This window comes from Lissotriton vulgaris, chromosome 2_1 (assembly GCF_964263255.1).
Source record: "Lissotriton vulgaris chromosome 2_1, aLisVul1.2, whole genome shotgun sequence".
Lineage (NCBI taxonomy): Eukaryota > Metazoa > Chordata > Amphibia > Caudata > Salamandridae > Lissotriton > Lissotriton vulgaris.
The window spans coordinates 2,114,932,501-2,114,946,777 of NC_141687.1; the positions used below are offsets into that span (position 1 = coordinate 2,114,932,501).

Below are 14,277 nucleotides of genomic sequence, written 5' to 3' on the forward strand. Positions count from 1 at the left end.
AAGGAGCACAAAGTGCATGAACGGAGAGCAGGGGCATTGAGAGACAAAAGGGGTACGAGACACGCAGACAGTCAGAGAGGGAGATGGAGTACAGATGGCACAAGCAAACACAGAAACGACAGCAAATAGGAGACAGGCGAAGCATAGAGAGAAAGACCTAAAACAGAGACACAGAATGTGCACAGGCATACAGCATCTGGAGCAATAATTGAGAGAGAAGTGGAGCTTGGATCACGTGGATTCAGCCTAGGATATCAATGGAGAGGTAGGATCATAGACCACAGCAATGGAACCCAGACTACACAGTGGGCGACAAGACAACAACCTCACAGTGCCATCAGGCAGTGAGAGTGCTGCAGCAAGAGGCTCAAACTCTAAAAGCAGTATCTGCCATGTCTTCACATTAATCACATTTCAGAAACGACCTCTATTTGTGCACTGTAGAGGCCAGGAAAATATAACGTTTCTGAAGTTCTTATGCATAGTCATCTGCCCCTTTCCTAAGAGTATCACCGTGGAAATATTGTAGCACATCGATTAATAATAAGGTTATTGGGTCAGTGTTTAGCCTATTACAGGTGGTTGTTATGACTGATGAATTCAGTTAAGTAAATCATTGTTTAATGCTTTAAAATTCAACCTTTGTCACAGATTTTCAACGAAATACCTGTGAAGAAGATTGTACTAAAAACAAAAAATGGAAATAAAAATACATTTCCTACTTCGAAATCCTCATAATATTGCAGGAAATTTAAAAAAATGTGTAATATGAAAGACGAGTCCCTACATGTTGTCATTAAGAATGAAGTGAAGGGCAGAGGAGATATATCTTCCGATAGAAATACTCCTGTCTAAGTCGTCCATCATCAGCTACCGGAAGAGTGAGAAGGCGCTAAATTAACAATTCACATGCGTTGCATTGCTAAAATGTGTTTTTTTTTACTTGTTTGTTTGCGAATACTTCCTCAACTTGAAAATATCATTTAATAAGTGCCTTTGCTCTTCTACAGACAAAAATGTAGGTTCACAGTACATATCACTTTGTGTTAAATCAAGTAAATCTGTTTCACATAAATAAGCATTTCTCAACTCATTACCACTCCACCAGGAGTCATTGTTTGAAGGGACCTTTAACTTTAAAATGATTGTGTTTTATTTTGCAGGCCCAGCTGATAGCTCAGTCCATCGGCCAGGCTTTCAGTGTGGCATACCAGGAGTTCCTCAGAGCCAACGGAATTAACCCTGAAGACCTCAGCCAAAAGGAATATAGCGATATCATAAACACCCAAGAAATGTACAACGATGACTTGATACACTTCTCAAATTCAGAGAACTGCAAAGAGGTACAGTACATGAACCACTACAGAGTCCAGTTCTTGGTGCATTTGTAAAGTTCATTCTTGTGATGAGAGGACTGGCCTATTGACATTTTGCAAGAAGTTATATTGCACAAGCTGTACAGTATTCATTCAGATTCGATTTTTTCCTGTAATATGTATAATCATTTTACAGAAATAAAAGAATTTTCGACTGAAATAAGAAGATAGGAATCCCATGCAATAAAAATGCTTGTGATCTGATATTGCTTCTTGCAAGCAAATACTGTGGACTCTTAGGGCCCAATTCCCAAAGAGTGTCCGCACTGGTGGTGGAATCTCCATGTGGGGCACTGCATAGAGTGCAATATGCGGAGATTACTACATGAATGGGGAGCCACCACTGCAACTGCGGAGACTCTTTGGGAATCAGGCCCTTAATTCAGCACCCAGAGAAAGCGCATTTGACGGTCTCTAAAACTCAATGCATAGCTGTTGGATCTGCCCCATTTGACAGGTTTATCCCCATACAGTTTGCCTCGTATTTTTCTGACCCTGTTTTCGTTGGCACTAGGATTCGGGGCACTTTATGACTGCTGACTAGTGCTAAAGTGCACATGCTCTCTGTATAAACTGTGACAGTGATTGGTTATGCATGAATGGCATATTTAAATTACTGGTACATCCCTAGTAAAGTGCATGGTGTGTGCCAGGGCCTTTAAATCAAATACTACAAGTCGGTCTGCAGCATTGGTTGTGTCACCCACATAAGTAGCCCTAAAAAGGTAACTCAGACCTACCACTGCAGTGTCTGCATGCACAGTTGTGAACTGCTATGTTGTCCTGGCAAGTGCACCCACTTGCCTGGCCCACACTTTCCCTTTCATTACATGCAAGGCACCCCTAAGGACATGTATTGGTGTGTGTGACATATCATGATAGTGAAATACTGTGTGTTTCGTTCTTCACTATACAAAGGCTGTCTACCCCATATGCTGATCATTTGAGTTGCACTATAAAAATTTTATATGTGTAGCTTTCCATAATGGACAAGATAGAAACATGTACTTTAGCTTGCTCAACTTAGAATTTATTTACACACCTTAATTTGAAGGTGGTTGTTAAATTCTCTGTTAGAAAGTGGGCATTTTCTTACTTTACCATTCTGTGTGCCTCTGTCTGTTGTGTATTCAGCGTCTGTTGTTTGAGTGACAGAAGTTGGGATGGGCAGTCACTCTAGACAGTCACTAGGGGGGGTTGAGGTGGCGTGCCTTGCCTGGGTGACTCATCGCAGGGCTGAATAGACCTGGTCTGCATTTAGAGTGGTGGGAGGAATTTCACTTGCACCTGAATAGGCTGTGTCTCCTTTTTCACAATGCTGTCTCCCCTCCTGTTGTCATGCTGCACCAGGGAGAACAGAACTGGTTTGGACTGGGTTCAGAGACTCTGCCACAAAGAGGATAATGACAAAATGCGTTATAAGTACTACACCTAGAACCCCAGGACTTTAGATTACTTCAAGGAACAAGAGGACCCTGCCAAGAAGTAGAGCAGAAGGAATGTGTGAGGAGGACTGCCGGTTCTGAGTGAGGGGTGGGATGGCCTGCAGTTGCTGCTTATGGTGGAGGAAAATGACTGACTCTTTTTGCCCTGTTGTGGTATCCTGCTTGTGAAGAATCTCCTATGGTTTGTGTGTGCTTGCCTCCTGTTGGAAGTCTCAGGGAAATAAAAGACTTCAATCTAAGAAAAGTACACTGGCCTGGGAGGAGACCTGGAGAAGTTGTGGGAGGAGTGCTGGTAGGGGTGCTGCCCCTAACTTGTTTGGGGTATGACAGCCTGCAGTGGTTGCTCCTGCCTAGAGCAGGAAGAGGGCTGGACTGTTCTGGTACCTTTCTGGTGTTGGGGAAACAGGGAAAGTGCGTGAAGAGCACTGTATTTCCTCATATAGTGGAGAGGAAAGCTGCCCAGTGTACTAGGATGCGAGTGGGGAGCACTTTAATGAGGAAACCTGCTTCCACTACAATCTGTGTATGAGGTGCTCCTAATTGAGTCAGGTGATAGCCAGAGAGGTCTGGTGTGTGACACAAGCTGCCTAGTCGGTATTGGGCGAGTGGAGGGGAGAGCTAGGGCATGAAGGTGCTATCTCCCCTCAGAGCAACGAGCACATGTCCGGGCTGAGAAGCTGTGGAGAGAAGGGGTCATATTGGCATCTCCAGACGTGGCCCCGGGCTGAAAGAGGTTGCTGGGCAACCTGCTGGGGCAGATTGCTGCACTGCAGCTGCTGTTGATGATAAGAGAAGCAAGGCTCAAGCCAGCGAGTGATGGTGCTCCCTCGCCACTTGAAGAAAAAGAGACCAGTATCTGGGTTTGGAGACCTGTCTCGTGTGGTGGCTAACTACCAAATAAAGTCTAAGTGTAGCCAAAAAAGAAGTAAGAAAAAATGTCTTTCTTTTAGTCCCCTCACTCACCGGAGTTTCCTCACGGTGACATGCTTCATCATTGGGTCCATCCCAGTTCTCTACGAAAAGGGGCGTGCTGCGACTTGCGAACTACGTAGGAGCACTGTAGTAGTGAAGGACTATGTGTGGTGTAGAAAAAGGTGGAGTGGGTGAGTGTGTGAGTTAGAAATACCGTGCTAGTGGGCCTCAATGTTTTATTCTGCTCCTAGACTGGTATGTTAAAAATGGGGTTATACTGTGCACCGACCAATAATGTTGGTAGGTTCAGTATATGGTCAACATGTTTCACGCTACCCCTAGCGTTTCGTCAGGACCATACATGGACCAGCCCTGTATTGTGCCACTCCTAGAAACCTAAAATTAGGGTTAAGGAATTTATTAGTGAAAAAGTATTTACAGTGAATGACGCTGTTCCTCTTAGGTACATGCGTGGTTCAGAATACATACACGTGACCTTTAGGGCGAATGTATTGCTCAGTATAACTCCACCTTTTTCTACACCACACATAGTCTTTCACTACTACAGTGCTCCTACATAGTTCGCAAGTCGCAGCACGCCCCTTTTCGTAGAGAACTGGGATGGCCCCAATGATGAAGCATGTCACCGTGAGGAAACTCCGGTGAGTGAGGGGACAAAAAGAAAGACATTTTTTCTTTCTTCTTTTTTGGCTACACTGAGACTTTATTTGGTAGTTAGCCACCACACGAGACAGGTCTCCGAACCCAGATACTGGGCTCTTTTTCTTCATATGTCTCTTTAGGAGGACGACCTGTTCTCTAGTACCTCCTTTTCCCTCTGATTATGCAAGCTCCCTCGCCACTGCCGGCAAGAGGGAGGCATCTCACCAAGTGAGGGCGACCCGAAGGAGAAAGCAGGGGGAAATTGGCCGAAGCTACATTACTCGGCCGCCCGGAGTCTCTGACCTCATACCCCGGAAACAGGTGGGGACGAGGCGCTATCTGTGGCTGCCCAGCAAAGCTCACCAGGATCATCAGAGAACTGTTCCAGTGTGGGGCCTCACAAGGCACTCCTTGGGCAAACAGGAGTCTCGCCCTCACCGCCTCCAGACTGGGTGAGGTGTCCCCGCACAGCAGCTGTTAGTCCGCTGGGGGCCTTGTTCTTGCTCAGGTGAGATTGTAGTCCACTGCCTCACTGGTGGAAAGGCATTTTTGGAGTTGTGCGCACAAGACCCGGAGAGGCCTGGTGCGTGTTCTTGGGGGCATTACCTCACTCTGGTGGCCATTGCGGGGCAAGCCCAAGGTGGGCCCCCACAGCATTAGAAGGCAAGATGGGGTGACAATCCTCAACGGAGGTCCTGATACTGCTCTGGCTATTCTGGGAAATTGCCATAGAACTCTGTGAAAAGCCAGCTCCTACCCTAACGGCAGCAAGCTCAGAGAGGGAACGTTCCTCCTGCATTACTAAGGTTATGTGCTTAGGTAGCACAGTAATGGGAATATAAGGTCACCCATCATCTTTGGCATGTGCTACGAGAGTGCAAATGTACACTGTTAAACCTGCGATCAAGAGAACTCTCGATGGAAGTTTTACATTGATGTATCCAATGTCGTTTCAGATAGTTTTTCCCATTCAGAGAAGAGCACATCTTTCCAGAGACTCTTGGGCAGGTGTTTCATATGCCTTTGACAGTAAGGCTGTAAAAGGGGGTGACCTGCTTTCCTCTCAGCAATACAGTTGTCTTCTACCCATACACCCATATTGCTATATCTTTCTTTTCACCGATCAGTCCGTTGGGTGTACTGGTTGCTTCCAGGGATTGAGTCTTTTTACACATTTCTGGGCTTAGAGTCTTTTGAACCTAAGAGGCTTCTTGCCTGAAATGTATTGGTGTTTCTGAATTCCTTGTGTGCAGAGGGGCTACTTAGGTGGGCAAATACATCTGCAAATCTTCTAATGCACAGCTTCCCAGCACAACTTTCTTCACTCTATTTTTGACAAATGCTCAAGGTCAGAATGTTGTTACATGATCTATTTAATCCCGCCATGATGAATGAGGTTTGCATCTCAGTCATATATTCTTCAAATAAACAATCTCGTTAGGATTGTTTGGGTACATATTTTTGTGCTTAGGTGATGCAATGTCAACACAATCCTTTCAGATGCCATGGGAATGTTGGCAAGGGAATTTCCACATAACAGGTTCTCTATTTTAATTAGTCTTCAGTGAAATTTGAAGGTGAGGATTTGCACAATATTGATAAGCAAAATGCATAGACTATTATGAGTTTAGAATGTACAGACAGGATGTACGACAGGTGGCAAAACATTTTTGGGGATGTCCAGATAGTTTGACGGTAAATTACGAGATGAGTCCAGTTCATGCGTCAAGGCAGTGCCTTTCAGGCTGGTACAATGAGATAAGTTCTGGTCAGATTCTCTATATAAGAATGGTCAGATCAAAAGAAGCGAGTCACACCCAGGCACAGTGCCTCTTGTTTATTTCATCCGACGTCCAACGACCCCAGCAGCAACTGCTGCTCCAATCCCCACCAAAGTTCCACGTAGTGAACCCACGAGACAGCATTCTAAAACCCAACACATCCTACTTCCTTCACAATTGATAACAGAGAAATATAACACAAAATTGAAAGATACAGAACAAGATATGTTAGCAGAATAAAAGTAGCCATATCATTTAAATGATACAAGAAATGAAGAAGCTAATGCATAATATAATCCAGAAATTTTGTAGGGGCCATTCTCACCCTGGATGAAGCTATCCTATTGGGAATACAAATACAATCAGGATGCACACCCATCTTGTCATTCACATGACCCGCTTTGGATTCAGGCACCATAGAGATCGCACACTTATTCCATGTTTTCCCATTTTCCAACACCACCACATGATCTTTCACCTCCTTCACTCAAATAAGTGCAGAAAAGCATGATGACCATTTCCAAACAAAACATGGCCTCTTGATTCTCACACAATCACTGACACGAACAGGAGAAACTCTGTAACTATCAGCCCCAGTACCATACTTCTTCTGTACCACTGCACTCACATCAACTCTTCCCATTTTCCCGAGGCCTACACTTTTCCTGGATATCCAATCCTTCTTCAGCTTGGAACTCCTCTGAGTAGTGGAAATGGAGACCCGCTGGTACTGATGTGTGTAGTAGACGTCACAGCCCACAACACATCTGCAACCGCCACCCTCTAATGCAATCCATTCACAAGGGCCAATTGCAACTGGAACTTGATAACCTGGCTCATCCATTCTACTAAACCATTACTTTGAGGGTGATAAAGAGATCTGAAGGATGTGTTTGACGCCATTTTCCTTAAAAAGGTTCTACATCTCCCTAGACACCAATTGTGTGCTATTGTCAGTCACCAGCTTCTCAGGGATTCCCTCTCTGAGAAACACGTCCCTGAAAAAACTAAGAATCACAGCAGAACTCACGCTGTCCATAAACTTCACTTCGGGCCATTTTGGGCCCGATGTAGGTAATCCCAGATTCGGTATTTAAGAACAGGCAAATGGGATGTAGGTAAAAAATTACCGAATCGGTAAGTTTCGGTAATTACCAAATCGGTATTTACCGATTCGGCAATGGACATTCATTCCAATGGGCCTGGAGGCCCATAGGAATGAATGTCAATTACCGAATCGGTAAATACCGATTCGGTAAAAGGGTGAAACATTGAAGGGTGGCAGGGTGTCACTTTGACACCCTGTTGCACCCCTCAATTGTGTATGGGTGCACATGTTGCCCTTAGGGCATGTATGTCTGCATGTATGTCTGCAACATGTCATTGTTGGAAAGCAAAAAAAATGCTTTTTTAAAGGTTTTCATTATTTACCACCAACTTCTAATTGGTGGTAAATAACGAATCCTAAAATGGGAAAAGCACTCATTTGAGTGCTCCCTACATTTCAGAATCGGTAATGTCGATTCGGTATTGTTAAGAATCTGTAATTTACCGAATTCTTAAATACCGATTCGGTAAATTACCGAATCTGAAATGATGCCACCTACATATGAAAAGCCTAATTCCGACCGGAATTAGGCTTCCTACATCGGGTCCTTTGTCATATAGTTCATTAAGATCAAAACATACTTCGGTGAGTTATCTGTGATACCAAATGATGCTGACACTTCAAACATAAGTTTGGACAAAGGCGAGTTTCTTATGGTATTCGGGTCAACAGGTAAAGGATATGTAACTTGCGATTTATCACTCAAAACACGCATGCAGCACTCTCGAACATAATGTTCGATGGCCTTGTATAAACCAGGCCACCAGAAATCCTCCCTAATTATACATTTCATGGCTTGAATCTCCAGATGTCCTTCATGAGCTAAATACAAAATCTTCCTTCACATGCACCCTGGAACTACCAACAGACCACACTTACGCAACATTCCCCCAACCATGGACAATTTCTCTCCAACTCTCCTGTATGGAATCAATTATGAGGGTGTATCCTTGCTATTCGGCTAACCTGCAGCAACAAAATGTGCCACTGCCTTCAATTCTTTATCGTCTAATACCGCCTTCATCCATTCCCGCTCCGATAGTGCCCCTTTGACTGTATCATCAATGGACCACACTGCACACACCATCTCTAGATCATCATTTCTTTGTTCTCAACACTCTCCTCCAGAGGCAGCCTTGACAGTCAGCTACATAATCCCCAGCTATGTACTCCAACCTGTAGTGAAATTCCTGCAGTCTGTACTGTCATTTTGATATATGCGGAGTAGCTCTCACCCCCCCCTTTGTGGTGAAAAGATCTACTAATGGTCTGTGATCCATTCTGAGAATGAATTCATTATCCCACAAAAAAATTCTAAAGTGCTGCACAGCCCACCACAACACCAGAGCCTCCTTTTATATAGTTGAATAAGTGCTTGCAATGTCCTGGACGCAAAAGCTATGGTTTATTTGTGGCCTTAACATCCCTTTTGCATTAGGACAGCGCCATAACCCACATTGCTTGCATTAGTGGAGATGATCAACAACAAAAAAGCTCCAAGGGTATAAGGCAATATGACCGCACCTATCTGCAATTTTGGTCTCTTGTGTACACTAAGTATGGGTGCCAAGAACCTGAAGCCAAATACCCCAAGGCTCCCCAGGGTATTCACCCTAAATTCCACAACAAAACACAATAGTTCAACACTACACAGCAACTAATAATAAACCAATAACTTTTGAAGAATCCGCACAGTAGGGCTTAAAAATTATTTTATTCTTATTTCTTCAAGCAAAGCGTAGCCAACGCGTTTCGTCCAAAGGACTTCTTCAGGGCAAAAGTAGCGAAAAGGATGTCAACCGTTGGTTTTTAGTGTTCAATAGATACAGTCATGAATATGAAGGTTTAAAGATACAAGGGTATGCAGGGATGGCCACCTTATAAATGTATTAGCAGTCTGTCCTAAGATCATTGGCCTCAATATATGTTGGCAACACCATGTTCCTTAGACTAGTTCCAGATTTCTGATTTCTCAGCCAATCATTGTGGTGCTTGTAATCTCCTTGCGGTAAATATCATCGTCCGTCACGCGTCACGTTTGCAGCAAAAGGTCGAGAGATAAGATGATGCATAAGTCATTGATGCTATACATTTTGAGAGGGTGTGCTTGTACGTTCCCCTTCTTAAGTTCAAAATTGTTAATGCACTCTTCGTTGCACACATAACTAACATTTTTCACACATTTGGCATAATACTCCCCTAAAACAGGAAAGGAGCAGAGCTAATCCTTATCCTTGGGTTCGGGTGCACTTTGGATGGCCTCCAAGATCTTCACTTTGGGTACTACCCCGTTGCCTGAAATGTGATGAACCAAATAATCCACCCCTTCTTGAAAGAACTTACACTTGTCTTTCTTCAGGGTCAACCCACTCGACTTTATAATCTTCAAAACTTGCCTGACCCTGTCATCATGCTCAGATTCAGTTTTACCATATATTAGAATGTCATCTTGGAAAAACACAACCCCCAAAGTGTTCTTGAATAGATAGCCCATCAAACACTGGAACACAGCAGTAGCTGATGCCAATCCAAGAGTCATCTCCATGTAACAATAACCACCCTCTGGCGTGACAAAATATGTGAGATGTCTGGAAGCTTTACTTGATTAAACCTGGTGATGAGCTGAAGAAATGTCTATCCAGATATTGGAATTGAGAGCCCTCTAATCCATATACACAAACACATTTACCAAAACTCCACATGATGTTTAAATGGGTTGGTGTCGTTATATATCCACTTCCGTTCAAATTGTGAAATAACCAGATTGGCTATTTCTGGTGAAAAACTGCACCCCATTGCCACTCCAGATATTTGGAGGAACATGTTGTCTTTAAAGTTAAAGAAATTATTCTTTAGACACAGTTTGGCAAGGGCTAGAATAAACCCTGTAGGAACGTGACCGTCGATACTTGTCGACGTGTGGATGTGTACTTACTAGTGCTCTCTGGATTTTTAAGAAGTCTGTCCGCGGTAAACGGCCTTTACAACGAAACTTTTACAACGCACTACCATTACGACGCAACCATTACAACGCAAACCATTACAACGCATTGCGCTGGGGGGCACTTTAGGATAGGGAATAGATTTAATTTACTATCCAACACCTTCCCTACTATCCACGGGGACTGGAGTTGGAATAGTAAATTAAACTATTCACTATCCAGCACCCAAAGCGCTATGCGTTGTAATGGTATGCGTTGTAAAAACTGCGTTGTAACGGCATGCGTGGTAAAAGCATGCATTGTAACGTCATACATCCTCTGGCGGCTGATACAAAGAGCGAGCATCTACCCATAAAAAGCTATGGGTAAGCATATTTGAAATGTACTTATTCTACCCATTAATGCCGCCCGTAATACATGAGAGTTTTAGGTTCTTACCTTGAGCGGGAACGTGATCCTTATTTATTTACTATTTTGTACGCTCTCCCTCAGTGTAATCTAACCTGCAGATTAAGAAATAGGATGGAATAGCAGACGCAGGTAGAGATGGAATAAAGGTATGCTTTATTAGACACCTTGGGCCACATTGGTGAGAAACCACTAGTGCATGATGTATTGAAGGGACTTTAGGAGTTTATGCGGTAATAAAGACTACACTAACCACCTTCTTTATCACATTTTCACAATTGTTTTAGTTAATTGGTTTTACACTATGGGTGTTAGATTTAATAAATAATTCTGGTTGCCCTACACCTCGAGATACTAGACACAACTTCAATTGCTGTATGCATTTATATCTCTGGTTGTGTTGTATGTGTTTGTGTAGTTATTTACATATGGCAGTATATTAAATTAGGTATATTTAATTCCTTAGGTAGTATTTTTTTAATTGCCCTAAGTCCTGAAGAGGCCTGGAGTAAAAGAGAGGATGAAAACTGTCGACTGCTTGTTTACGGCATCAACATAAGATAATTGATATTAAATATATTTAATTACAGGAAAGGAGCTTGATACAAAAGGAGGGAGAAATGATTAGACCTTCATAAGCTCCACTATACTTGCTGTTGGTGACCTAAGTATAGGGAATGTATTGATATAATGATAGGTTAGCATCCCCTGCTAGAATTGATTTTGGGCATTTGAACCAGAAATAAGGTTCATGATTTATGTTTGAATTTTTTCCATGTTTGCAGTGTGTGGTTTTGTATAAATACTGTATATAAGTGTATAAATATTTGTTAAATGTTTGTATATATATGTGTTTTGCAAAATAAGAGAAAAGGAGAAAGATAAACAGAATATATAAATCAATATTTTGAATTGTTTCTGATTTATTAATTCGATGGACATGCATGTATAGGAACGAAGTTTATCCAGAATACAAGACTGATTTAATTCTGAAGACAACATATCGTGTTAAGGAAAGATAATTAGTAGTATCTGTCCTATAACTAATACATACATAAAAACTGCACCGTGGGCATCATTGTTCATAGTCATCTTCATAGCGCAAAGATTCTGGTAGTGGTCACAGACTGTCATTTCTGGAGCTTTGCGTTGGCAGTCACCACTGGCTGTCTTCACTGTAGCGTGAAGCGGAGATCTTGTGTTTCTGGTTGTCGCTGGAGGTGGCTGTTGCAAGAAGAGTCTGGTTCACAGGAGCTTTGAGTCAGTTTTCATCACGGGCGGGAAAATCTCACCGCGAACAGGCCCATTCATGGTCACGAAGAGCCCACAGCTTCAGGATTTCTCCCTTTTCTTTAGAAGAGTGCACTCTGATAACAGCCAAGGGCCCAGCACTGGGGAGGCACCTCCTGGGGATCAGAGACTCGTTCTAGCAGAGGTCAGCAATGCTCAGGCTGGTCCAGTAGCAGAACCAGGCAGGTCCAGCTGCAGCAGATTAGCTGGGCAGTTGCATGGAGGCCCCTGAGCTTGTTGTGTCCCTGTAGCTCACACAGGGGATTGGCCAACTGACCCTTAAAGTCACTCCGATTAGCCTGGGATGAAGGGAGTATACCCAGTCTTCTTTCTTAGAGAGCAGGACAGAGTCAGGCAGAAGGGCAGTCTTTTGGCAGCAGGCCAGTTCTTCCTCTATAATATCCAGAAGTGTACTGAAGAGTTGGTTTGAGAGTTCAGTACTTATACCTAGTGCCAGCTTTGAAGTGGGAAAAACCTCTAGATATCCACTCACATCTGATTCTGGAATTTCCTTCCCTTCCCTGCCCAAGCTCCAAGGGGTCTGAAGTGACAATAGGCTGGTGTCCGGTTCTCTGTTAGTGTACTGAGGCAGTTCCTTTGAAATGTAAGAAGAGCAGGGAAACACTCTACCCCACACATCCTGACAGGGTGACCCATCCTGCCAACACCTAGTCCCATTTTGTGTCACTATCTAGGAGAAATACACAAAAGCAAACTACACTTAGTCATGTGACAAAGGACACAGGCTACATTCATCAAATAATAAGGACAAGAAAATGGCAAACTTCTAAAAAGCGGCATTTTCAGAATTGTGACTTGCAATATGACTTTACCACTAAAAATAATTTTAAAATACATCCTTTTGAGTGCAAACATGATATTCCTACCTGCTCCCAATCCAACATTATCACTTTTTAAATGTAATAAGGTAAGCCAATGCTAGCCTATTGGAGAGGTTGGCCTTACAGTAGTGAAAAACAAATATGAGAGTTTTTCATTACCAGGACATGTAAAACTTAAAAGTACAAGCCGCACATTATAAAGACACTGCCCATCTGCCCTCTGGGGCCTACTTTAGATGTGGCTTATATGTAGTTAAAAAAAATGGTTTTGCCTGGTTGAAATGGCACTTTAAAACTTCACATATAGGCTGCAAAGGCAGGGCTGAGACAGGTTTTAAAAGCCTACTTGTGGGTGGCCCAATAAGGGCTTCAGGCCTACTATTAGCATTTAATATACAAGCCATGTGTACATGCTGTACCACTTTACTAGGAACGGTGTAGGTAAAATTAAATTGACCATGATGTTTAGGCCAATCTTATCATGTTTTAAGGAGTTGGCACAAGCGCTGTAGCACTGGTTAGCAGTGGAAAGTACACATAGTACTAAAGCCAACAAAAGCAAAGTCAGCAAAAACAGGAGAGTGGAAAGCAAAATGTTGAGGGCAAACCATGCCAAGGATGACATGTCCATCAAAAATGTATGCCACAAGCCAATGTAAACCACCATTTTTAGCGGATGTATAATGTTAACATTTTGGGCCCTGCGTAGCTTTCCTGCAAGCTGTACTGTGACCCATCAGCAAGAGAGACACTTCCATGGTCAACTCTATAACAAATAAACCACAGACAATCTAAACAAAGGCTCTGAAATTTTGACCTATTTTTCTTCACTGGAACAGAACTGAAGACAGATGTCTGAAAATCAGTTGGACTAGGAACCTGACAAAATATAATAGCTATGTTTGTAGAGAACTCAAGAGTCAGGCCTATGTTTCTGGAAGCATACAAAAAGTGATGAATGGAGTGCTTGAATTAATCTCAGCAATGGTAATTAGTTAGGCTGCATATCATTCCATTATTATTTTGCACACCATGCTACCTCAGTTTAGACCCAGCTATATGCAAACCAGTCTAGACCTTCCTCCAATGGAAAACGTTCTACCCAAACTGCCAAACCGGGTACTCCTTGAACCAGAGCACAAGCAACCCAGGATTGTTTTTTAAAGAAAAAAATAGGCTATTGAGCAATTCTGAAAGCCAGATGATTATAAATCTTCCTCCACTCAAGAGTCAAGTTGTTCCAGAACTTTCTCTCTTATTCAACAGGGCAACAGCGAAAGGATTTTCAGAGTGGAGTGGGATGTACTTCTGGGAGAGGTTGGAGAGCTCAGATTCCCACAGCAATTAAATACTTTGTGTAAGAAAAGGCTTTTGAAATGTACCCCTTGCTCGACTGCCAGCCAGTGTAATCCTTTCTGTGTTGCAAAGACATCATGATCAAACTTGCAAAGCTTGCAAAGCTTTCGCACTATCCTCACAGTTATCTAGTTGCAGCCATCACATTTTTGGT

General features: G+C 43.0%; 1 protein-coding gene across 3 annotated transcripts in view; it reads left to right on the top strand.

Moving 5' to 3' along the window:
- APBA2 (amyloid beta precursor protein binding family A member 2) overlaps positions 1–14,277 on the top strand; it is a 1,219,434-nt gene that overhangs the window by 934,200 nt on the left and 270,957 nt on the right. For all 3 annotated transcript variants that reach the window (XM_086958387.1, XM_086958390.1, XM_086958389.1), the window contains one exon: positions 1,164–1,343. In XM_086958387.1, coding sequence (XP_086814513.1) covers positions 1,164–1,343 — 180 coding nt within the window. The remainder of the gene's footprint in view (positions 1–1,163; positions 1,344–14,277) is intronic.